We start from the raw sequence: 27,706 nt of genomic DNA on the forward strand, positions 1-27,706 counted from the left end.
ATCACGATCGGAAATGATACGCAAAGGTATACCATGACGACAAACGATACGCTGACCATAGATATGAGCAAGTTGATCAACCAAGAACTTTTCGTTGATTGGGATGAAATGTGCGGACTTAGTCAAACGGTCAACTATAGCCCAAATACCGTCGTGACGGTTTCGAGTAGTCGGGAGTTTGAACTCAAAATCCATAGAGATATCCTCCCATTTCCAAACAGGGATGTGTGGTTGATCGAGCAGACTGGATGGTCGTTGGTGCTCGGCCTTAACTTTAGCGCAAGTAAGGCATTTTCCATCATATAACGCGATATCTTTCTTCATACCGGGCCACCAAAATGTGATCCGTAGATCAAAATACATCTTATCCGCACCGGGATGAACGGAATATCGGGACTTATGAGCTTCGTCCATGATGAATGTACGAAGATCATCACGATTAGGAACCCACAAACGATTGAGGTAATACAACAAACCATCGCGCTTAGTTTCAAGTTGATTCTCGACACCACAGGACATTTCATCGTACATGTTACCCTCGATGACAGAGACATGTAGGGCTTCGAAGATACGAAGTTTGAGATCGGTTTGAACGGTCACACAATGAAGCAGAATTGATTTCACATGGGTCTTTCGACTAAGGGCGTCGGCTGCAACATTCGTTTTACCAAGATGGTAACGAATTTCGCAGTCGTGGTCGCTAAGTAGTTCGGCCCATTGTCGTTGCCGCATTTTTAGATCTTTTTGGTCAAAAATATGTTGAAGACTCTTTTGGTCGGTGAATACCACACACTTAGTGCCATAGAGGTAATGTCTCCAAATTTTCAACGCGAATACTACGGCACCGAGTTCAAGATCATGTGTTGTATAATTCCTTTCATTAAACTTAAGTTTTCGCGAAGCATAAGCGATAACTTTACCTCGTTGCATAAGGACACAACCGAGGCCTTGATTGGAAGCATCGCAATAGACAACAAAATCATCATTGCCCTCGGGGAGTGCAAGGATCGGTGCATCGCAAAGCATGCGATTAAGAGTATGAAAGGCTTCATCTTTCTTTGGCCCCCATACATTAGGTTTATCCTTATGAGTTAGAGAGGTTAGGGGCAAAGAGATCTTGGAAAAATTAAGAATGAAGCGACGATAATAACCCGCAAGGCCAAGAAATGAACGAACTTCGGTAGGAGTGGTTGGAGTTTTCCAATTCTTAACGGCTTCGATTTTGGCTGGGTCAACGTGGATACCCTTTTCGTTTACTATATGCCCCAAGAACCGAATTTCTTTCGACCAGAACTCGCACTTTGAAAACTTAGCATAAATTTTTTCTTTCCTTAAGAGATCAAGGACGGAATAAATATGTGTCTCGTGCTCGGCTTTGAACTTGGATTAAATAAGAATGTCATCAATAAAAAAATTATGAATTTATCTATGTAAGGTTTGCATACGCGGTTCATGAGATCCATAAACACCGTGGGTGCATTGGTTAGCCCAAAAGGCAAAACCATAAATTCGTAATGCCCATAACGAGTCTGAAAAGCGGTTTTGGGTATGTCATCTTCATGCACGTGTACTTAATGATAACCCGAACGGAGATCAATCTTTGAGAAACATGAAGCTCCTTGGAGTTGATCAAAAAGATCTTCAATACGAGGCAAAGGATAACGATTCTTGATTGTGAGTTTGTTGAGCTCACGGTAATCAATGAACATACGGAAGGATCCATCTTTCTTCTTGACGAAAAGAACATGTGCGGCCCAAGGGGATGAACTAGGGCGAATGAACCCTTTATCCAAAGTTCTTAGAGCTGGTTAGACAATTCTTGCATCTCGAAGGATGCAAGACGATAAGGAGCCCTCGCAATCGGGGTTGCACCAGGCACAAGATCGATTCGAAATTCCACATCGCGATTAGGAGGAAGACCAGAAACATCATCGGGAAACACCTCAGGATACTCGCGAACAACAGAAATGTCCTCAATTTTTCGTTCTTTCTTTTCCACCACATGGGCTACGAATGCAACATACTTCTTGCGTAAGTACTTTTGGGCTTGAAAACAAGTGATAAAATTTAAGCTCGAGGAAGAAGGCTTTTCACTAGATACACGAAGAATTTGACCATCGGCAAGCGGAATGCGAATGAACTTCTCGAAGCAAATAATTACAGCACGATGAACAGATAACCAGTCCATGCGTACTATGATGTGAAAACTTCCCAGTTTCATAGGAATGAGGTCGATTGAAAACTTGTGGCCATTTAGATTTAATTTGCAATTTCGAATAACCGAGTCAATTGTTACAGATTTACCATTAGCTACTTCAACAGAATACGAGTTCTTAAGCTTAGATCGGGGTTTAGCAAGTAAAGACTCAAATTCAAAAGACACAAAACTCATATCGGCACCGATATCAAATAAAATGGATGCAAAGTGGTCATTCACGAGAAACGTACCGTTCACCACATCGCCGTTTTGTTGAGCTTGATTGTCGTCAATCATAAAAGCACGCCCACGATTTTCTTGAGGAGCTTGAGCAGCTTGAACAAATTGACCACCTTGTGGTGCAGGAGCTAAAATAGCGGGACGGGCCTGAACTTGAGCTTGGTTAGCCAACAATGGTGGAACCTATGGCTGATAAGCTTGCTGGGTTTGATATGTTTGAACCTGGTACATCGGAGCTGGAGCAAGCTGAAGTGCATTCACATGTGGGAGTCGTGGACACGCGTTGCGAAAGTGGTTAGGGTCACCACAATTATAGCAAGCTCGCATTTGGTTAATAGGTTGGGCATACGGTGCAGGATGGGGGTTGGGTTGAGTGGACCTTGGAGGAGCAATTGGTGCAATTGTGACCTCCCGACAAGTAGCACTAAGGTGTCCAAAACGGTTGCAACGACTGCATTGACGGCACGACATACTAGCTGAATGATGTCGTTGGCAACTGTTACACAATTGGTGAGGTCCGTTGTAGGGTTTCTTGAGTGGTGGGGCAAAGTTGGGTTGGGTTGAAATTTGTTGGGTTAGTGCGTAATTCTTGCGTTTCCTATGGCTTGATGAATGGGAAGGCTTGGATGGATCGGGCTTCGACTCTTTGGTTTCGGTAGAGGGTTTATCAGCAGGTTCTTCGATTTCTTCGATGTCAAAGTCTCGGCTTTAACATGATTATCAGTTAAGGTTGCAGCAAGGTTGATTGCGTCACCAAGTTCTTTGGGAGAACTACTCAAAACACTATCTTGGATTTGTCTCGGTAGTCCCCGAATGTACTTATCGATGGCACGCAAGTTTGGGGTAACAAGGTGAGGTACCAACACACTGAGTTCATTGAAACGAGAAGTGTAAGCTGCGTGCTCACCACTCTCTTGTTTGAGGTTCCAAAACTCAGCTTCCAAATTCATAAGCTCACTTGGAGGCAAGAACTGCTTGGTCATCAGTTCTTTCAATTCGTCCCATGGCAGTTTCGGCACCACGGGTTGTCTTTTCCTTCACCCACCAGGTAAGTGCCCCTTTTTCAAAGACACTTGTAGCAAAATGGGTTCATTTATCATTGGGACACTCAATATGGAGGAATTTGCTTTCCATTTGTTCGTACCACTGAAGGAGGGCAGTGACGGGTGCATCGGAGGATGACCCGTAAGTGTGCTTAAATGATATAAAAATCTATATATTAAGTGTTAATTTCATGGGAACAATATAACTACTGTTGTGTGGTTATTTGCAGGTACGAGAAAATAGAGGATGAAATCACGAGAACGTGGGTGAAAACGGTGAAGAAAACGGAGTTGAAACGAGAAAGATATGAAGAAAACAAGAAAATGAGAAAGAGCTCCACCGTGGGCCACGGTCTGGACCGTGGGCCACGGTCCAACTGATCAAAAACGACAGTTTACATCGTACCGTGGCGTTCTGGAGACCGTGGAGACCACCGTGGGCCACAGTGGGAACCGTGGGCCACGGTGCGGAGCTGTAAATGCCGAAAATACTTGTTTTTATTCTGTTTTTGTGTGTCTTTTCATCAATCTAACACTTTGGAATGACCTAGGGGCGATTTTTGGGTCCAAGAACAATAGTTTGGTGATTCCAATTGTTGATTTGGTGTTTTTAATTCATATGATTACTATAATCGAAGGGATGATGAACCGGATCATGCTTGGCTAATTCTCTTTGTGTTTTCCCTCGGATTGTAAGGTTTATTTATGAATGTTTGATTGAATGCTTATGCAATTTCTGATATAATAGTTTGATCTTATTGATTTCATTGTTATGGTGTTTATTAATTGATTGATAGATTGTTAGTTTATTTAATTCGTGTTCAAAACCGTCAGTTCTTGGTGCTTTAAGCAATCAATATTAATCGGGAGGGATTCGGGGTTGGATAAACTAATTGGTTTTTGAGTGATTACCTTGCGTTGTATAATCCAAGTACTTGATCCTCAATTATCGCAATCGTTTACATAAGCATGAACTTTATTTGTTGTTCATCTCAGTTTAAACATTAACTTTGGCATTCATAGAAACCTGAAACCGAGGGAAGGCATATTTTCTCTTATTGTTTTAAAACTCGTTAAATTGCTTTCAATTCTTTTCGTTAATCAAATCAACCAACAAAAATATTTGAATTTACTTTTGCACTTAGTTTAATATAGAATAATTATCGTGCTACTTAATAACGCATTTTCCACAAACTCCCTGTGTTCGATAACCACTTACCGCTATCTATTTAGTTGTATTTGGTTTATTTTTGAGTGAGTCTTCGATCTCACGTCAAATTTTGGCGCCGTTGCCGGGGAGTAGTGAACAACGTGTGTTAGCTTTAGTAGTTTTTGTGTTATTTTCGGGTTTACGTTGGTTGTGTTAGTGTGCAGGTACCTACATGTTTATGCATACTAGAAGCTCTAACAGGTCATCACCGCTAGTTATTGATCCCGAGATTGACAGAACACTTTGAAGAAACTGAGTTTTACTTAGAGGGAACAAGCTTCTTGGTTCTCCAACTGCATCAAACAACAACATGGATTCACCAGTTCCCACTTCAGGTCAAACAATCCCGACTACACCTCCACCAAATCCATCTCCACCAATCACTACTAATATACCTACAGCATCAAGTGAACTTCAACCACCACCCACAACTGAACCCATCAATGCTCAATTCACCTATGTAACATCATCAACATTACCACCTATTACCAACCTTTTTCCTAACTTTGGTGCGTCATCATCATCTCTACAATATCAACCACCACCCTTTCAACAATCACAATCAAACTACCAATACCAAACCCAACCGTTTATGCAACATTCAAGATCACAAGGTGATGGATATGGATATGGGTTTGACAGTGAATTCGAGGGGTATGAAGTGGAAGGTTACTACACGGGAGGTGATGGAAGCCAAAGGGTAAATCCGGGAAATTTGGCCTATAGTCAATGGCAACATCCGGAATCGGTGCAAGGGTTTAATAGACAACCACCACCGGTTGTTCAACAACAACTGATGGTTGTCCAACAAAATGTGCAACCACCGATTCAACAACAAGCTCAACAACAACCACCGGTTATTGTTCATCAACAGGTTCAACCACCACCGATTGTTCAACAACCACAAGGGCAACCTCAAGATCCATAATTCCAACCACAAATGCCCCCAACCACAGTTTCAACAACAATTTGTGCAGCCAAGGCCCGTTTATAGACCAATGGGTCAACCAAGAGTACCAATGGGGGTACCAAGAAGGCACGAAAAAGAGATGGCTAGGGGGATTGAAGCCCACTTCCAACCCATAATTACTAATAATCCGTCTCCGGTGGTTATTCCTCTCAATCATCAAGGGACGACATTTGAAGTAAGAACCAATTCCCTTCAAAGTCTTCTGAAGTATAAAGGTCTTGCAATGGAGGAACCTTACTTCCATTTAGAGGCATATGACTCCATTTGCAACACAATTGGGGGTCAAGGTTTTACATCGGATGAAGTCAAGTTGGTTCTATTTCAGTTTTCGTTGGAAGACAAGGCAAAGATAGGGTTTTACACTTTGCCTTCAGCATCTATTTATACTTGGGACGAAATGCAACAAAGATTCTTGGAAGAATTCTATACGGCCCAAAAGACCAACGATGCGAGAAGAAGTTTGAGAACCTTCCAACAACAATCAGTGGAAATGTTTCATGAAGCGTTCGATAGGTTTAACATGATGATTAAAAATTGTCCTCATCATGTTATTGCTCTTTGGGAGTTATTAAATGCTTTTCATGAGGGGTTGAGTATGGAGGATGAACGAGATTTGAGGTCAATCACGAACGGTACATTTGGTACCAATTATGAACAAGATGATTGGGCATATTTGGAACAAATGGCGGTTACTTCAAAGAGAAAGGCCCAAACCGGACGAAGAGCAAGACCGGCGATTGGTAGACCTCAAGTGAAAGCCGTGGAAGAAAGAAATATACAAACCACTAATCAGGTAATTGATGTTTGCACAAATTGTAATAAGTTGGGTCATGCTTCAGAGGTATGCGGGGTAGGTCAAGCACCGGTGGAAGAGGTGAATGCACTTCAAGGGGAGGTGGTAGGAATTACAACATGAACTCCAACACTTACCACCCCGGTTTGAGAAATCACCCAAATTTTCGCTATGGAAATCTGACTACGCAATCCAACCCGAATTTCCAAGGGAATCAAGGAAATTATGTTCCTCGTCAACAATATAATAATCAAAGTAATTTTCATGGCGGGAATAATCAAGGGTTACATGGTCAAGGAGGTGGCGGTCAAAGTGGGTCAACGGGTCAAGGTGCATCAAGTGGAAATGAGGTTATAGACATGTTGAAGTTGATGCAACAAGACATGCAACGAAGAAATCAACTTGATGAAGTGAGAAAGCAAAAGGATGAAGTTAGAGATAAAGCCATCCAATCGTTGACCACTCAAATGGGTCAACTTGCAACCGATGTGGCGAATTTGAAGAAAAACAGCTCGAGTTTAAAGAAGGGGAACAACGTGCATATCAATGCGGTAACTCTTTTACCTAATTTTGAAATTTCTAGTGTTCAAGTTGACCCAACACCACAGTTTGTTGAGGGGTTGGTGGAAGATATTAGTGATGAGATTGAAAATGTGGTTAATTATGAAACAATTTTTCAAAATAACTCTGAATTACAACCGAATGAAACATCTTTTTGTGAAAATTGTTCTTGTGATAAATGTTTAAATGACAAATTAACCAAAATAAGGGATGAGAGGGTTGATAATAATATTATCCCGAGTAAACTTCAAGACCCAGGTGTGCCCCTTTTATCAATCCAAATTGGTGAATTTAAAACTAATCAGGCACTGCTAGATCTTAGAGCTTGTGTTAGTATCATGCCTGGTAGTTTATATGATCAGTATGAGTTTGGTCCGCTACAAAAAGTAAACACCACCATGGTTTTAGCGGATCAAACCCGTACACTTCCCCGAGGCATGATAAATAATGTGATGGTACATGTGGAGGATTTATGTTACCCAGCTGACTTTTTAGTACTTGATTATGCTAAAAATGTAACTAACACGCAACCCACAGTCATATTGTGTCACACCCTCAAAATCCACTAACGGAGTTTTACCGTCAGAGAGTGTGAACTAACAGGATCGGATTCATTAGTTATAATCAAACCATAAAACAAAGTTTTCAAACCACGAAAACGTTTACGAGTAATTAAATGCGGAAGCGTAAACACCATGAAATAAATGTTGCGTCACGCAGGACGACTTAAAACAAATGATAACAGTTTTTTTTTAAAAAAAAAATAGTTTGCATAACAAAAGCGTTTCAAGCAATGCATGATCCTATACCGCGCGCCCGCCTCGGCTACCTGAGAATAACATGCTAAAAGTGTCAACACGGGGTTGGTGAGTTCACAAGTTTATATAAAATAAAGCGTTTAGCGTTTGCGTTCAGCGTTTTGCGTTTCGGCGTTTTGCGTTACCAGATAGTGTTATGTCAATTATATATCTATAGGTAGCTAGCCTATAAAACAAGTATTACTAAGTGTTCGACACCGAAGCTGACTATTTATCATTTGCCTTGCCACCAGGTCTATCCCGACCATGGTATGTGTTTAGCCAAGATTACACCCACTCGACCTCCAGTCGAGTTTATCGTTGGGTGGGGTTTGTCAAACCTAGTAGTACTACTCAACAATGACTCGCTATTATCCAATATTAAACGGTTCGATGTGAATGAAGGACTTTAGTTATTGCGTTTGCCACTTAGTCTTTACAAGTGATATATAATCTATATTAACAAAATCTTAAATGCGTTTTCGGAGTATGTTATCTCCCCCATGTGAAAAGCGTTTGAAAATAGTTTAGAGGGGTAAGTGAAACTCACTGCTTGCGAAGTATTTCCCAAAATAAATCACCAAGGGATGCGTGTCACAGAAAAACTCTCTCTAGCGTTCTAAAACAACAAAGAGATTTTTCTAAGTGTCGGAAATATTATCGAGTCTCTAGACTCGGCACATAATACCTATGCACACAATATATTTCGTGTTTCGTTTGTGAATCATGTGTGACTTTAACAAGTACATCTGTGATACGTTGCATGTGTGAGCAATTATTTACGTGTCATGTATTAATAATGTACATCACTAGCAATTACTCCCCGTAAGGGCAATTTGGTCAAAACACGACAACTATTTAGCAAGTATTCCTCCTAGGGGCAATTTGGTCAAAACATAACAATTAACTAGCAATTATCATGTTTCATGCATTTTCACAAAATTCAGCAGCTAGTTTCACCGAGACAGAAATTCTACTTGAAAGATTGTACTATTCCACCGATCATAGCATCTCAATTAATTTACCAAAAATCATCACAAAAGCATGCATGTGTTAGGTTTCCAGAACATATTTTATTTTATTTTTATTCCACATAGATTTCTCATAATGATCAAAACATTACAGCAAACTCATAACAGTCAAATTCATGCGCAACAGAATGTTATTTGAAATTCCTGTTAAACTAAAAATCCAACAAATGCAAGACCACTTGGGTTAGGTTCCTAACTCAACAAGTCAACTTCCAGAAGTGGAACCAACCCAATTGGTCTTGTAGTTCATGAGATATAACATTTACAAAACAACCTAACAGCAGGTCTAACAACTCAGCTTTGCACAACGTTTTTGTAAAATCATAAAGGTTAACTTTTACACGTCCAAAAATTGCAAATTTATATTCTTTAGAAACTAGACTTAACCTAGTTTACAGTAGTATCAATATTCTCAACCAATTTTCACATTTACACTCCATTACAGTCAATTGAACATCAACAACACAATCTGTCCAGAAACTGTTTGCAACAAAACTCAACATATTAACCATCTATAGACTATAATCCGTTCATATAACACTGTAGACTCCATAATCACTATCCATGCACATCAATTACACATTACATACATGATTAGGGTTTTTGCTTGAACTCAAATCAAAGACACAAACAATTAACATGTAACAATATCAATCCTATTTATCAAATCATCATCAATACATCATCAACTCAAACAAAAATCATATGAACACAATATATATGAAATTTTCGGAATCTAGGGTTCACAATTAACCCATTAAAAATCGAAATTAAGCAAGAAGAATGCATAGGATAGTTGTTTATACCTTCCTAGCACCTCAATCTTCAATCAAACTTGAAAGATCTTGTGTATATGTGTGTGCGTGAGGCTGCCGATCGCGAGAGAGGGAGAGGGGGGGGGGGATGGCCGATCGGTCTAGTGAGGGAGAGAAAGAGATTAGGGTTTTAGGTTTATTATTATTAATAATAATAACATGTTACAATTTAGTCCCTCAACTTCCAAATGTTGCTTTACTAGCTTAATTAACTAATTCTAGCACATTGAGTTAACGTTTATAACAATGTTATCACATAACACATAAGTCTAACACATAATTATCACATAATTATTGTTTTGACGTTTTTCGTTTATTCACCAATTGTTTGCGTCAACTCGTTTGCGTTTCGGTGCAATTCCCGAAAGACTACACATGTAGTAAGTGTTAAGCGTCATTTAAACCCTAGTTTAAATGTAATGAGGTGTGCGTTATAGATTTAATGATCTTAAGTTTGAATTGACGTAGTTGAGTTAACGGAGTTAACCTGAAATTAACGATTGTCACATCATTCCCATGTTAAAGAATTTTCGTCCCGAAAATTTGAGTCAAGTCGTGATGAGTGTCTGAAAAAGTAAGAAAAATTTTCAGTTTGTCATATCATCCCCTAATAGAAAGAAATTTTGTCCCGAAATTTAATTCATACCTTCGGTGATTTCTGACGGTTTGTCGGGTTTCGCGGTTTTCTGTGTTTGGTCAGCCCTTCAAAAAGGTGAGGATACTTTTTCATCATTTGATCCTCGCGTTCCCACGTGAACTCCGGTCCACGTCTCGAGTTCCAACGAACCTTAACGATTGGAATTTTGCTGTACTTGAGCGTTTTGGTTTCCCAATCCAAAACTTCGACTGGTTCTTCAATGAAGCGTAATTGTTCATCAACTTGCAGTTTATCCAAAGGGACTACTTGGGTTTCATCAGATAGGCATTTCTTCAAATTGGATACGTGGAATACATTGTGTACGCCGCTGAGTTCCGTTGGTAAGTCCAGTCGGTACGCCACCGGACCAACGCGTTCTGTTATCCGGTAAGGACCAACATATCGTGGGTTGAGATTGTTTCGCTTTCCAAAGCGAACCACACCTTTCCAAGGTGAGACTTTGAGTAACACTTGATCGTTCACTTGAAATTCGAGAGGTTTTCGGCGCTTGTCGGCGTAACTCTTTTGACGATCTCGTGCTGCTGCCATGCGGTTTCGGATTTGCACAATCTTTTCCGAGGTTTCGAGTACCAGTTCTGGACCAGTGATTTGGCTGTCACCCACCTCTGCCCAGCAGAGAGGTGATCGACACTTCCGTCCGTACAGTGCTTCAAACGGCGCTGCTTTAATACTTGTGTGGTAGCTGTTATTATATGAAAACTCTACCAATGGTAAGTGAGGTTCCCAACTTTTTTCGAAATCCAACACGCACGCACGCAACATGTCCTCCAAGGTCTGAATAGTTCGTTCACTTTGCCCATCCGTCTGGGGATGGTATGCTGTGCTCATATCAAGACGTGTGCCTAGTGCGCTCTGTAGCGACTTCCAAAAGTGCGAAGTGAAACGAGAATCTCGATCAGAAATGATTGAGACACGCACTCCGTGTCTAGACACCACTTCTTTCATGTAAACGCGAGTCAGTCTTTCCATTTTGTCCTATTCCTTAATCGCTAAGAAGTGTGCCGACTTAGTCAACCGGTCAACGATCACCCAGATGGTATCGCATCCCGTCGGTGTCTTAGGTAATCCCGTGATGAAGTCCATTGAAATGTGTTCCCATTTCCACATTGGAAGTTTCGGTTGCTGTAGTAGGCCAGATGGTTACTAGTATTCTATCTTGACTCTGGCACAAGTCAAGCATTTTCTCACGTAGGTGGCAATGTCGGCTTTAATGTTCGGGCACCAGTAAAGTGCCTTTAAATCATGATACATTTTATCTGAGCCAGGATGGATAGAATATCAGGACTTGTGAGCTTCGTCCATCACTAGAGTTCTCAACTCTCCGTATTGTGGAACCCAAATTCGGTTATCAAAATATCGGACCCCGTCCGATTTGGTTTCAAGTTGTTTGTTCATGCCCCGCATGAGTTCTGATGGAAGATTATCATCTTTCAAAGCTTCGAGTTGCGCCTCGCGAATTTGATCGGGTAAGTTGGCATGAATCGTGAGTTGCAATGCTCGCACTCGCCTGGGTTTATCTGTTTCTTTTCTGCTGAGAGCGTCGGCCACTACATTGGCCTTGCCAGGGTGGTACTTGATGGCACAATCATAATCCTTAAGCAGCTCGACCCAACGACGCTGTCGCATGTTCAGCTCCTTCTGATCGTAGATATGCTGGAGACTCTTGTGGTCGGTGTAAATGGTAAACTTGGTACCGTACAAGTAATGCCTTCATATCTTAAAGGCAAACACCACAGCTCCGAGTTCCAAGTCATGTGTCGTGTAGTTCTTCTCGTGAATCCGTAGTTGTCGAGAGGCATAGGCTATAACCTTCTCGAGTTGCATCAACACGCAACCGAGGCCTTGTATCGATGCGTTACAATGCACCTCAAAATTTTAAGTTCCCTCGGGAAGGGCTAAAATAGGGGCGCTACAGAGTTTGGTTTTCAACAGTTGGAAAGCGGATTCTTGCGCGTCTCCCCAATTGTACTTAGTACCCTTGTGAGTCAAAGCGGTGAGGGGTTGAGCAATCTTTGAAAATCCCTCGATGAAACACCGGTAGTAGCCGGCCAGTCCTAGGAATTGCCGCACCTCAGTCGGAGTCTTAGGCGCTTCCCAGTTTTTGATGGCCTCTACCTTACCGGGATCGACATGGATACCGTTCTCGTTGATCACATGTCCTAAAAAGTGAACCTCGCGAAGCCAAAATTCGCATTTCGAGAGTTTTTCGTACAGTTGTTCCTTCTTCAATAATTCCAGCATTACCCTTAAGTGTTCCTCGTGGTCTGCCTTGTCCTTGGAATAGACCTGGATATCGTCAATAAACACAATCACAAACTTGTCGAGGTACCCTTGCATACCCGATTCATGAGATCCATAAATACGGCTGGTGCATTGGTTAGTCCAAAAGGCATAACCGAAAACTCGTAGTGACCATACCGTGTTCTGAAAGCCGTCTTTGAAATATCTTCTTCGCGCACTCTTAGTTGATGGTAACCAGACCGCAGATCGATCTTCGAGTAATAACTCGATCCTTGAAGCTGGTCAAACAGATCATCAATTCGGGGTAAAGGATAACGGTTCTTGACCGTCACCTTGTTCAACTCCCGGTAGTCGATACACATTCGGAAAGCCCAGTCCTTATTTCTGACAAATAAGACAGGGGCTCCCCATGGCGATGAGCTAGGTCGGATAAAACCCTTATCCAACAAATCTTGCAACTGAGTGGTCAGTTCCTAAAGCTCCGCTGGTGCGAGCCGATACGGGGCTCGTGCTATGGGTGCTGCACCGGGTGTCAACTCGATTTGGAATTCGACTTGACGAATAGGAGGGAGTCCAGGCAAATCCTCCGGGAAAACTTCCGGAAAATCTCGCACAATCGGTATATCTTCAATTCGCTTCTCCTCCGCGGGTTTCTCTACAATATGCGCCAAAATTGCCGGATGACCCTTTCGTAGATACTTCTGCGCCTTCATGAGGGTAATGACGCTGGTGGTCATGCCGCTTCTCTCACCTCGGATCGAAATGATCTCGCCGGAAGGGGTAGTAATGTGGACTATCTTGTCGTGACATATAATCTCCGCTCGGTTCTCGGATAACCAGTCCATGCCGACCACGACATCGAAACTACTAAGCGTAAAAGGAATAAGGTCGATATCAAAAACATGACCTGACAGTTTTAACTTACATCCCGCAAGTACATGAGTCGTTATTATAGTCTTACCGTCAGCTAATTCAACAGGAAACTTAGCATCTAACGGGGTTGGAGTTAAGTCTAAGAGTTGACTAAAGGCTTTCGACACAAAACTCCTATCAGCTCCAGTGTCAAACAATACAGAAGCAAAACAATCGTTCACAGGGAACTTACCAGTCACCACGTACGGATCATTACGGGCTTCACCCGATCCAATAACAAAAGCTCTTCCTTTACCATTGTTTCCACCACCACTGTCACTTCCATTACCTCCATTGTTGTCGTTATGTTTCAGCTTAGGGCAGTCTTTCTTAAAATGGCCCTCCTGACCACATTCGAAACATCCCTTAGTCATCATAGGTGGTTTAGGAGCACCCTTTGAGACAAGGTCTCCTCTACATTCCTTTGCCTGGTGACCCATCTTTCCGCATCTCAGACACTTGACACGGTCACATGGGCCAGCATGATGATAGTTGCACCTGTTGCACTTCAGATATTTCCCAGCATATCCGCTCGAACCCTGCCCGCCGCCGTTGTTATTGTTGTTGTGACCCTGATTGTTGAAGCCCCGAGTGAGTTCGGGCTTAAGGTAGTGTTGTTGCTGTGGAGGGTTCGAGAGTGAGGATTTGGTGTTGTCAAACTTTCTCTTTCCATTGCTCGGGGTTATTGTTGCTGTTGTTGTCAGTACTCGGGTTGTCACGGGCTTTAGTGGTTGAACCCCTAGGTGGTAGCGCACCTTGGGTCACTGCTTGATCTGTCAGTTTGTGAGCTAACCGGATCGCTTGTTGAATCGTGGCTGGTCTGGAAGACGTCACCATGCCCTTAATCTGCGGTGCTAACCCATCAATATACATTTCAATCCTCTTACTCGGCGAGTCTACCATCCGTGGGCACATCACAGCTAACTCGTGAGAACGGGTAGTGTAAGCTTCGATTTCTGAACCCACCATCTTCAATGACCAAAACTCTGACTCCAACTTTGCAATCTCCTCTCTCGGACAGTACTCTTCTCGCATCATGTTCTTGAACTCCTCCCAGTTCATCGCGTTAGCCAGTTCCAATCCAAGAATCTGTACGTTCGAATTCCACAAAGTGAGAGCAGAATCTTCAAGTGTTCCAGCAGCAAATTTGACTCTACTGGCAAGGGGCAATTACACATTTCAAACGCCGATTGGGCCTTCTCAACCCAACGCAAGAAGCCTAGCTCCCTCAGTGCCCTTAAACGTACTGGGCTTGCAGTCAAGGTAATTCTTGAATGTACACGTTCCAATTGGACCTCCAGCTTGGTTCTGTACATGTGCGGCTAGAGCGGCCGCCGCGTGGTCATTCAGCAGAGTTTGGAGTTCTGCTGCAGTCAAGTTGATGTTACCACGTCCGTGTCCAGCGTTTCTTCCAGCCATTTCCTAGAATCACAGCATAAAATGTTAAACATGAATTTTTCTTTCATATGCAACACGTCATAATGTAATAAAAAGATAGGTAAGAAAGAAATGAAGAACAAACATCACATCACAACCATCTATTAATCCAAATAAAAATTCATCATTAAAACCATTGTATTCGTTACAAAGTATTTCAAATCAATCCTTAAAATTATAGAAAATAATAGTTTGGATGGAGACAACCCCTCCATCTAGGTGTTATCATCCTTAGATGTCATCGTCTGAGGACACCTCTGAGTGTGCCTCCTCCTCAGCTGGTTCTTCCTCCGGTTCTTCTTCAGGTTCCTCCTCGGGATCCTCCTCAGGCTCCTCTTCGGGATCTTCTTCGGGTTCCTCTTCAGGCTCTGCCTCAGGTTCGGCTGCGTTCTGAGCAATTTGCATTTGTAAGACATCGCAACGCTCTAAAGCTATCTCGGTTCGGGTCCTTTCTACTTGGAGTTGTTCTTGCAAGTCTATCATCTCGGCTTGCATCTTTCTCATAATCTTCATTTGTTGATCACTAGCCTCTTGCATTTCCTTCATGGCCGCTGTCAGGCGGGAAATTTCCTCTTTAGTCTCGGTTCCATCTTTTAACAACCCGGAAACGTTCGCTCTCGTATAGCGCATGTAACAAACATCACGCTCCAAACAAGAAACAACAGCTGCCAGCACACGCTCTACAGGTTCGGTTATGGGTGGTAGGGTGTTGGGGTAAGCAGGATGGTTCGGGTGAGGTAGCGGGGGAACTTGTTCACGGTAGACCATACGTCTGATCATATTAGGGTACCAATCCCAGCTAACTTCGTTTTCGTACATGCCTCCGGATAAGCGATACCTCTTCGGTGCGGGAGCTTCGAGTTCCGGGACTACACGGGGTGGCGATGAGGTAGATAGCTGCGGCTCCTTCCCATGAGCATGAGTCATCTGATCGGATGATGATGATGATGATGATGGCAGCGTCGACATTCCTACAGGTAAGCCGTGTATGCGAGCGCATATGAGTGAAAGAGGTAAAGAGATAAGATAACAAAGACTACACAAACATATGCAGTGCGTATCATTATAACTAACGGGTCGTCGCGGTTATAGTCTAGTATGCATGCAATTCCTAGTTCGCTATAACCAATGGCTCTGATACCAATCTGTCACACCCTCAAAATCCACTAACGGAGTTTTACCGTCAGAGGGTGTGAACTAACAGGATCGGATTCATTAGTTATAATCAAACCATAAAACAAAGTTTTCAAACCACGAAAACGTTTACGAGTAATTAAATGCGGAATCGTAAACACCATGAAATAAATGTTGCGTCACGCAGGACGACTTAAACCAAATGATAACAGTTTTTTTAAAAAAAAATAGTTTGCATAACAAAAGCGTTTCAAGCAATGCATGATCCTATACCGCGCGCCCGCCTCGGCTACCTAAGAATAACATGCTAAAAGTGTCAACACGGGGTTGGTGAGTTCACAAGTTTATATAAAATAAAGCGTTTAGCGTTTGAGTTCAGCGTTTTGCGTTACCAGATAGTGTTATATCAATTATATATCTATAGGTAGCTAGCCTATAAAACAAGTATTACTAAGTGTTCGACACCGAAGCTGACTATTTATCATTTGCCTTGCCACCAGGTCTATCCCGACCATGGTATGTGTTTAGCCAAGATTACACCCACTCGACCTCCAGTCAAGTTTAGCGTTGGGTGGGGTTTGTCAAACCCAGTAGTACTACTCAACAATGACTCGCTATTATCCAATATTAAACGGTTCGATGTGAATGAAGGACTTTAGTTATTGCGTTTGCCACTTAGTCTTTACAAGTGATATATAATCTATATTAACAAAATCTTAAATGCGTTTTCGGAGTATGTTATCTCCCCCAAGTGAAAAGCGTTTGAAAATAGTTTAGAGGGGTAAGTGAAACTCACTGCTTGCGAAGTATTTCCCAAAAAAATCACCAAGGGATGCGTGTCACAGAAAAACTCTCTCTAGCGTTCTAAAACAACAAAGAGATTTTTCTAAGTGTCGGAAATATTATCGAGTCTCTAGACTCGGCACATAATACCTATGCACACAATATATTTCGTGTTTCGTTTGTGAATCATGTGTGACTTTAACAAGTACATCTGTGATACGTTGCATGTGTGAGCAATTATTTACGTGTCATGTATTAATAATGTACATCACTAGCAATTACTCCCCGTAAGGGCAATTTGGTCAAAACACGACAACTATTTAGCAAGTATTCCTCCTAGGGGCAATTTGGTCAAAACATAACAATTAACTAGCAATTATCATGTTTCATGCATTTTCACAAAATTCAGCAGCTAGTTTCACCGAGACAGAAATTCTACTTGAAAGATTGTACTATTCCACCGATCATAGCATCTCAATTAATTTACCAAAAATCATCACAAAAGCATGCATGTGTTAGGTTTCCAGAACATATTTTATTTTATTTTTATTCCACATAGATTTCTCATAATGATCAAAACATTACAGCAAACTCATAACAGTCAAATTCATGCGCAACAGAATGTTATTTGAAATTCCTGTTAAACTAAAAATCCAACAAATGCAAGACCACTTGGGTTAGGTTCCTAACTCAACAAGTCAACTTCCAGAAGTGGAACCAACCCAATTGGTCTCGTAGTTCATGAGATATAACATTTACAAAACAACCTAACAGCAGGTCTAACAACTCAGCTTTGCACAACGTTTTTGTAAAATCTGTAAAATCATAAAGGTTAACTTTTACACGTCCAAAAATTGCAAATTTATATTCTTTAGAAACTAGACTCAATCTAGTTTACTGTAGTATCAATATTCTCAACCAATTTTCACATTTACACCCCATTACAGTTAATTGAACATCAACAACACAATCTGTCCAGAAACTGTTTGCAACAAAACTCAACATATTAACCATCTATAGACTATAATCCGTTCATATAACACTCTAGACTCCATAATCACTATCCATGCACATCAATTACACATTACATACATGATTAGGGTTTTTGCTTGAACTCAAATCAAAGACACAAACAATTAACATGTAACAATATCAATCCTAGTTATCAAATCATCATCAATACATCATCAACTCAAACAAAAATCATATGAACACAATATATATGAAATTTTCGGAATCTAGGGTTCACAATTAAACCATTAAAAATCGAAATTAAGCAAGAAGAATGCATAGGATAGTTGTTTATACCTTCCTAGCACCTTAATCTTCAATCAAACTTGAAAGATCTTGTGTATATGTGTGTGCGTGAGGCTGCCGATCGCGAGAGAGGGAGAGGGGGGGGGGGGGCTGGCCGATCGGTCTAGTGAGGGAGAGAAAGAGATTAGGGTTTTAGGTTTATTATTATTAATAATAATAACATGTTACAATTTAGTCCCTCAACTTCCAAATGTTGCTTTACTAGCTTAATTAACTAATTCTAGCACATTGAGTTAACGTTTATAACAATGTTATCACATAACACATAAGTCTAACACATAATTATCACATAATTATTGTTTTGACGTTTTTCGTTTATTCACCAATTGTTTGCGTCAACTCGTTTGCGTTTCGGTGCAATTCCCGAAAGACTACACATGTAGTAAGTGTTAAGCGTCATTTAAACCCTAGTTTAAATGTAATGAGGTGTGCGTTATAGATTCAATGATCTTAAGTTTGAATTGACGGAGTTGAGTTAACGGAGTTAACCTGAAATTGACGATTGTCACATATTGGGTATACACTTCCTTGCCACTTCACCTGCAGTGATTGATTGTGCCAAGGGGACACTGGGAATAAAGTGTGGGAATCGTGATAAACGATTATTATTATTTGAAAATAATACTAACTCTTTTGTTGACAAGGAAAGCCTAAAGGTGGATTTTGTTAACAAGTGTGTATCCTTGAGCAAGGATCACAGGAAAGTGGAGTGTTTTGTGATTGACAGGTTAGTTGAGAAGAAAGAAGTTGCGCATCAACAGACTGAGAAGGTGGCAGAAAAAGGTGACCGACAAAGGAAGACGAAAGTGAGACCTCATCCACCTAACCTAAATGATCCAAGGTGGAGATTGAGGATGTTCGGGCCCGACCCTGGTTTGTCGGAAGACTGGCAACAGTTGCTTGAAAAAGAACGTGCTGATAACGAGAAGGCTGCACAGGAGTGGGCCAGTCACCCACCTTGAATGTCGTGAAGTTTCAAAAAGGTGGTAATTGTACATTTTGTATATTTTTATTTTCATTTTGCATTATAATTTCTAGTTTGTTTGTAATTAATAGTATTTTAAGCATATCGTCTTAGCAAAAACTAAGTGTGGGGAAATTCTTATGGATTTCTCCTCGACACTGTGTTGGGAACAACCTGGGTTTTTCATGGAAGGAAGTAGAGTTTTACTTAGTAGTGTCTTTGTTTTTATTTTCTCAAAACCATATATTGGGGACAATGTATCCCAAGTGTGGGGATGAGGAAATTTTCGTTTGTTTTGAAAAACTTCGTAAATAAATAAATAAAAAATTAAAAATTCAGAAAAACTTAAATGTTTTTTTTTGTGTGTTTAAATGAAACCGGAAAGTGTTAAGATAGCGGGATGAAGTTTTGGTCCCTTTTCATGGTCACAATTCCTTAAATAACATGTGCCTAGTTGTTTTAAAAAATGAGATTATGTAGTTTTCTAACCAAGGTTTGCATGCTTTCGGTGTAATAACTTGCATAACATGTTCGTTTACACTTGAGAATTAAGGAAGTATTGGTTGGTGAGACGGTTGATATTCTCCGATAGAACTTGTACAATTAGTGCATTTCGAGATCTTAGCTTGGCATGAGTGCAAAAGTGATAGAGGCACTTAGGTTAAGCATCGTCTGGATGAGCGAGAGTGTGGGTACTAGGGGTTGGGGCCTCATACATTATACATATGAGGATGGTTATGTGAGGGGCGGGGGTTTGGTTCCTTTAGAAAACCTTATTGGGCCTATTGTTTTATTTGATCAACCCCGGTGTTATACTGCGAAACGATCCGAATTAATAGGTTTATATGTAATTGTTTTAGTATTTATCAGTTAGATATGTGGAGCATTATGTTCATCATGCTTGTATGTAATGTTCAAGTATTATATTAGTTCATTGACTCAAAAAAAAGTTGTATTAGAATTGCAATGTTTATGTATGCAATGTTCAAAGTATTATGTATTGAGTGAAAAGAAAAAAAAAGAAAAGAAAAAGAGAAGTTAGTGATGTTTATAGTTGTTTATTTTTATTTATTTACTTAGTTTGTTTGTAATAAGTTGGATTGGGTCGCTTGAGCTACTTTCAATATTCTCTTCCATACCCTTACACTTGGCCCCATTACAACCCGTTTTAAGACCATCTTGATTTGTATTCATGTCAAATGCATTTACATAGGTGGAGATTTGATGAATGTACAAGCGTATGCGAGGAGAATTGATTAAATATGAAATATATGGATGATCACCAAGGAAAAGTTAATGTGTAAATGTGTGATATGTATAGTTAAAAACCGAAAGTATGTTAGGTTTGGTTAGAAATCCATGGTTTAAATGGAAAGTCAAGTGAACTAGTGCACCCGATAAAAATAAGGGAATAGGGTATGACTTAGGACCTTAACTGAACCGGTTTTGTGGTAAGATTGGTGGTTACAAGTTGAATGTAATAGATAGTTTGTGTTGAGATGTTTCTTGGGGGCAAGCAACAGTTAAGTGTGGGGATGTGACGGGTGCATCGGAGGATGACCCGTAAGTGTGCTTAAATGATATAAAAATCTATATATTAAGTGTTAATTTCATGGGAACAAGATAACTACTGTTTTGTGGTTATTTGCATGTACGAGGAGATAGAGGATGAAATCACGAGAACGTGGGCGAAAACGGTGAAGAAAACGGAGTTGAAACAAGAAAGATATGAAGAAAACAAGAAAATGAGAAAGAGCTCCACCGTGGGCCACGGTCTGGACCGTGGGCCATGGTCCAACTGATCAAAAACGACAGTTTACATCGTACCGTGGCGTTCTGGAGACTATGGAGACCACCGTGGGCCACGGTGGGAACCGTGGGCCACGGTGCAGAGCTGTAAATGCCGAAAATACTTGTTTTTATTCCGTTTTTGGGTGTCTTTTCATCTATCTAACACTTTGGAACGACCTAGGGGCGATTTTTGGGTCCAAGAACAATAGTTTGGTGATTCCAATTGTTGATTTGGTGTTTTTAATTCATATGATTACTATAATCGAAGGGATGATGAACCGGATCATGCTTGGCTAATTCTCTTTGTGTTTTCCCTCGGATTGTAAGGTTTATTTATGAATGTTTGATTGAATGCTTATGCAATTTCTGAGATAATAGTTTGATCTTATTGATTTCATTGTTATGGTGTTTATTAATTGATTGATAGATTGTTAGTTTATTTAATTCATGTTCTAAACCGTCAGTTCTTGGTTCTTTAAGCAATCGAGATTAATCGGGAGGGATTCGGGGTTGGATAAACTAATTGGTTTTTGAGTGATTACCTTGCGTTGTATAATCCAAGTACTTGATCCTCAATTATCGCAATCGTTTACATAAGCATGAACTTTATTTATTGTTCATCTCAATTTAAACATTAACTTTGGCATTCATAGAAACCTGAAACCGAGGGAAGGCATATTTTCTCTTATTGTTTTAAAACTCGTTAAATTGCTTTCAATTCTTTTCGTTAATCAAATCAACCAACAAAAATCTTTGAATTTACTTTTGCACTTAGTTTAATATAGAATAATTACTGTGCTACTTAATAACGCATTTTCCACAAACTCCATGTGTTCGATACCCACTTACCTCTATCTATTTAGTTGTATTTGGTTTATTTTTTAGTGAGTCTTCGACCTCACGTCAGGCAGTGGCACCTTCAGTCCCATCAAACTCCGGGGGTTTGGTGCTGGTGAAAGTCTTATACAAACAGTGAGATGGTTTAGGCTCGCTAGAAGCAGAGGCGATACTAGCAGAAAGGTTCTGGTGAATTTGGGTTATCATATAAGGAATGACTGCGTCTAGTTGTTTGGTGATTTGAGCAGTTAACTTGCGGCTAGAGGTTTTGGAAGAACGGCGCTTGTTGAAATGGATAGACATTCTGCGAGCAATAGTAACGAAATTCGTGAGACTCGGAGTAGGGTGTGGTATAAAAGAAATTCCTTGTTAAAGTTTGTTTTAAAATAAATACATAAATGAAAATCATAACAATGGTAATAAATCTTGTGTGGAATTTTAGAGTTTTCATGAACCACCGTGGACTCTTATTTTCCAAACATCAAAGAAATTCGAAATCAAATCGAATCGGAAGCCGGGTATTCGTGTATAGACTTCCAGTTAAAATACATTGTAAATCATAGAGGAGTGCAACCATATTCTTTTCACAAAGAAAACATGATAGCGGTGAAAACTTAAAGTTGTGATTCATATGGCGTTGAAAGTGGTATGCTTTGGCCTAATAGGATTCACGCCCTTTCCTAACTCTCCAGGTAAGCAACCGGGTCCCGCGTCTGATTGGGATTTATACGCATTGCTTATCCTTAGGTTTCAATAACCTTGGTGTCAAGAGTTTTGGAAAACAAACACGTCCCCCTTCCAGTTACTACATACCCGCCATAACGAACCATCTTTAAGAAGAAGAAATATCGGAACACCACAATAAAAAAAATCGATTATTGAAAATGTTTGAAAAATCTTTGCTTTTAGGCATAAGCCTTGGATTTGTGTGTGTTTTGTGTACATGAGGCGTAAATGAACTGACAATAAAATATTAAGCAAGTGCATTGAACAATCACATAAGGCCCACATAATTTTCTTATCATGCAACCTAAACAATTAAGCAAATAAACTATAACTAACTAGAACAATACGTCTAATGTCCTACCTTATAGTCACGGATCTGATACCAATCTGTAACACCCCGGCTAAAGCGGAAAACGCCCGAGTGTGACGTACAGATTTCCCAAAACACATGTGACACTATTAAGAGGCAATAATATCATTAATTCATTCAAATCCCAGGTACACAAATTGATCAATAAAACAAATACAAAGGAAATCAATAAAACCCATGTCTTATTTATTTATTATTGAAATAACCTATCTTCTAGTGACTTCGTCCATTTCATTCTCTAATGAAAGTACCTGTAGCATATATATAAAATAATGTCAACTAAATTAATAGTTGATGAGTTCACACAATTTAAATACTACATAAAAACCATACAATTCCATGAAAACTTGTGAAAAAACACATAAGGTTCTTTACACTAGAATCAAAGGTCCTTAGTGTAAAGAATAAATGAAGGTCTTTTCCAGTTGGGATTGTGCACCAACGTACTCAGATCGGAGTCCCTTTTCCACTAGAAACAATGGTCCAGAGTGCAAAGGGGGGCGTATGATCATACTTATCGAAGAAATCTATGCACGCAATAATTGAACAAGTAACAAGTAAAAACAAGTCCATGATGCGAATTGTAGTTTGTAAATAATTAAATGAAATAAATTGCATTTTTGATAGGATATATATGCTACCCCCAAAATAGTTAAAAAGGGTAAAAGGGGGTGTGAGAAACTCACATTTGAATTGTGATGACAAACTTGAAAATGAAACGAAAGCGCGTTATATGAAACCAAACGATCGAATCTCACGAGCTAGAAAAATAATAAAAACACAAGAATTACTAACTAATTTTATGGAAAATAAAGGGTTGGTTTTAAAGTACATGCATTATTATTTATGTATACTTTTATCCATTTTAAATTATTTTTAATAATTAAGTCTAACGGATTTTAATAAGTTATAATATTACTTATAAGGTGAATATTGATTATAATAATATTTACGGAAATATAGCGTTGCCGGTATTGTTTTATTAGTATAAACGTTTGTCGGTTTAGGATTTATTATATATATTATTTATATAATTATTCTACGACTTTTAACGAGTGTTGCCGGGTTTGTAAAAGTTGATTTATGAACGAAATTGCTAACGGAAGTTAAAACATCTTTTGTTTAACTTTAAAAATAATTATATTTATTTTTGTATGATTTATAAATATGTATTTGAGTTAATATAACAAATAAAATAGTTTTTAAAAAATATAAACTGGATCTGCTGTGACCCGGATTCGAACCCGGATCTCCACAACCATACCAAGCAGACAAAACCACTGGACCAAACCATCTCTTTTGTTAAAAGATGAAAACAATTAATTATCAACAAAAAAAACAAAAACCCAAACTTCATCTTCTTTACCCTAACCCTAGAGTTTCAATTCTCCAGATTCGTTTTAGGTTTGATTGATTTAGTTTAGGGGTTTTGTTTGCCGGGTTAAAACGAATCATAACCATGTAACAATTACCTTAGATGGTGTCGGAAAGTGGGTGTGAACGACGAGTTGGCCGGAACCGAGTTTATAAGAACGATTTGGTGATATTAGAGAGTTTGTTAGCGTAAGATTATAGTTGTAGCATGTTTAGAAAGAGATTAGGATACTATTTATATTTGTAATTGATCCGTTGGGTTATTAATAAAGTTAATGAAATATTATTATTATCCGGAAGTTTAGGGTGATTAAAGGATGTTAATTAGGTTATAAATGATGAAATTAATCACATAATAACGTTTTGAATTAGTGGAGACGGCGTTTGGTGTGAAATACTGGATCAAACGAGATGTAACTACACATTTTTTAGGGCTGCCGGCGCCGGAATTCGGCGACCGGAACTGGCGGCCGGAAAACCGCGAAGAGGAGGGGGAACGGGGGAGGGGGCTGGGACTATTTATATTATTTTTATTATTTTAATCACATTTACTCTTTTGGCCCCTAGACTTTATAAACATATATAAAACTAATTCTTAAGCTTTATTGTAAGGCCCCGTTACCGGTGCCCTACTTTGGACGTTGGATTTACTCATAAACACAGTTCTAAATATCATAGTTAATTAAAACTTTCGCGGAATAAAATAAAACATCAACAGTCGTTACAAACATTCATAACTTGTCTTTAAAACATAGCTTAAAACATGTCTTTTAGTTCAACATTAACAAGTAAATCTTCAGATGCCAGCTTCTTTATTCATCCGCCATGTGTCTCCCTTCAAGCCAGCTGCCTAATCCTACTCACCTGCGTGCATACTAAAAGTCAGCAACGCTGAGTGAGTTCTAGTTAATCACATAATTTACTTTTCAACACATATACGTGCCCGAAGGTACACATTACATACATAACCTGTACTTCGTTCATCCATAAACATGCTTTCATTCTTTCGTACTTTCTTTCTTTAACATAAACAATACACACGTAACTAACCTTACATTATAAAGAGCATTTCGCCCTACATACCTCGGATATTATTAGGGTCCGGTAGCCTTCATCCTCGGATATTATTAGGGTCCGGTCACCCTCCATCCTCGGATATTATTAGGGTCCGGTCACCCTGTGTTTCGTACTACTATAACATACCTGTCCTTTACGTACTTTCCTTGACAATACGTGTAATCTCAGAAGAGCGTTCACGTACCAGCAACATATCATACTTACATCATACTTAATCATTCATACCTCATATATACATCATATATATTTGTACATACAACATTCATACATCATATATATCAATCATATCATTAACTACCACCTGACGGTCCATGCAATATCCGAAGATCGTTCATGCACTGTCAAGCAATTATCATAAATAATTCATACCGGTCATACACTTACCACTTAAGGTAAGTGTATTAACTTCACATCGAGTATGCACACAGCCCCGAAAACATAACAAGGAAGTGGGGCTAGAAACTCACCTGAAAGCGGTGACGTCACCGTTTATAGTAATCCTTTTCTTGAATTGTGCACGACTAACTGTATAACAATTACAAGTATCAATTTAACTATCACTACCCATATCGTCTTTCTAGTTCAATTATTACCCACAACTAACGGGGGTCCGGGAGCAACGCCCCTGGCAGCGAGGTTCTAGTGGCGGCAGCCCCTAGCGGGGTCCAAGGGGCAGAGCCCCTGACTGGGGTTAAGCTGCCAGGTCAGCTTGGAAAAATTTTATTTACACTAACTGTCTTAACACATTTTTCATTAGGGTTTTAATTTATTTTCTAATTCGTTAACTCATTCCTCATAACGAATTAAGTCTGATTCGCTATCTGATTCGTTACCTTAAATGTAAGCGAACATACGTGTTAGGCGAACTTAACTTAAGCGAACCTAAGTTAAGCGAACTTAACATTCAGCGAACTTGGTGTCCGGCGAACTTAGTGTCCGGCGAACTTGGAGTCCGGCGAACTTGGTGTCCGGCGAACTTAGAGTCCGGCGAACTTGGTGTCCGGCGAACTTACCTGCAGCGAACTTACCTGCAGCGAACTTAGCTGCAGGCGAAGTTACCAGCAGCAGCTACGGTTCGCTCTAAACTCCTTAATCATATCCGTTTCGTCGTGAAATCCTTGGATATGATACTGACCAAACCCGAGAGCATTCCCAAGATCTTTTTCGAACAAAATCGGCCCGGAAAAGCATAAAGTTTGGACCATTAGGCTTAAAACGTTTAATACTAGGTCTAAGGTTTATTTTAAACGAGCCGCACCTATTTACAGGTCCTTCAAGTTCGTTGTAGCATCAAGTTTACAACTTTACGTTTCATTTACACACGATCTATTCTCGTTCTAAGTTTCAAGGTTAAACGTAAATAAAAACGTAGACTTTAAGATCAAAACCTACCTTCTTTTCGGGTTTTTTGGCTTAGTTATGAACGTTAGATCTTGTATTTATCTTGTGTATTGAAGAATCTATCAAGAATCCCATACGCTCGGCCTTGGATCTCACACTCTCTCTCTCTCTCTCGGCCGTGTATATGTGTAGGTGTATGTGTGTGTTTTTGAGTGTGTAGGCAATATGGAAAGATGGAATGAGGATTAGGGTTTTAGGTTGGTTTAGGGGGTATTTATATCTCTTAAAGCCCATGGACCTAAAACTCATTACCCCTTTAATCCAAGTTCATGATCCTTTCTTGTTTAATATTAATTAACCACTAACTCACGATAACTAAACGCGACTTTCTTTATTTACTACTAGAATATTTTAGGATGTTACATTTATTTACTTCTTAACCCCTTAACTTTATAAATATATATAATTAGATAAAAAAAAACTTGTTATATAATTAGATTTTTTACATTTTATACCGGAATATTTTGAAACTTGATTATTTTATAGGCTTTTATAGCTCGGAGATTCGTTATTTGAACTAAACGAATAGATAATGAACGAATAATAACTATAAATCATCGTAATTAATATTAAATGATAAACGACAAACACGAATTTATTGAAACCACACAACGGGTCGGTTTAACAAAAACAAATGCAAATACGAATACAAATAAAAATTGACAAATGTCACAGACGGTGCTAGAGATTCCGGAGTGGCTCTTTTTGAAAGAAGATGTTAACACATATGGATGGGTATTGCTTCTGAATTTGATTTTACTTATTCGTTAGGTTAGGTGATTTTATTATCTTGTGTTGTTGATCTTAGATTATGTGTTAGCTCCTTCATTTGATGGAAAAGGGATTCAACTTGATCAATTGAGACATTAGGGATTGTAATGTACAATGCAACATCAACAAATCTGCCTCAGTTTATGCATACTTTCTATAAGGAAGTGAACAAATAAGATACAAATCTAATTTGTAATCCAACTAACATTAAATTTTGGGAATTTATAGATGTAATGTGACTTACGGTTGTGGATTG

The 27,706-nt window shown here is 39.6% G+C and overlaps 1 protein-coding gene across 1 annotated transcript in view; it reads left to right on the forward strand.

The window, feature by feature from the left end:
* The first annotated feature begins 2,610 nt into the window (after positions 1–2,610).
* Positions 2,611–27,706, forward strand: part of LOC143568986 (non-canonical heme oxygenase HOZ, chloroplastic-like) — a 30,212-nt gene continuing 5,116 nt past the window's right edge. The window contains exon 1 of the mRNA XM_077055003.1: positions 2,611–2,731. Within this exon, the coding sequence (XP_076911118.1) occupies positions 2,611–2,731 (121 nt within the window). The remainder of the gene's footprint in view (positions 2,732–27,706) is intronic.

Source organism: Bidens hawaiensis, unplaced genomic scaffold (assembly GCF_021521415.1).
Source record: "Bidens hawaiensis isolate Kalapana, Puna unplaced genomic scaffold, B.hawaiensis_p1.1 tig00024272_1, whole genome shotgun sequence".
NCBI lineage: Eukaryota > Viridiplantae > Streptophyta > Magnoliopsida > Asterales > Asteraceae > Bidens > Bidens hawaiensis.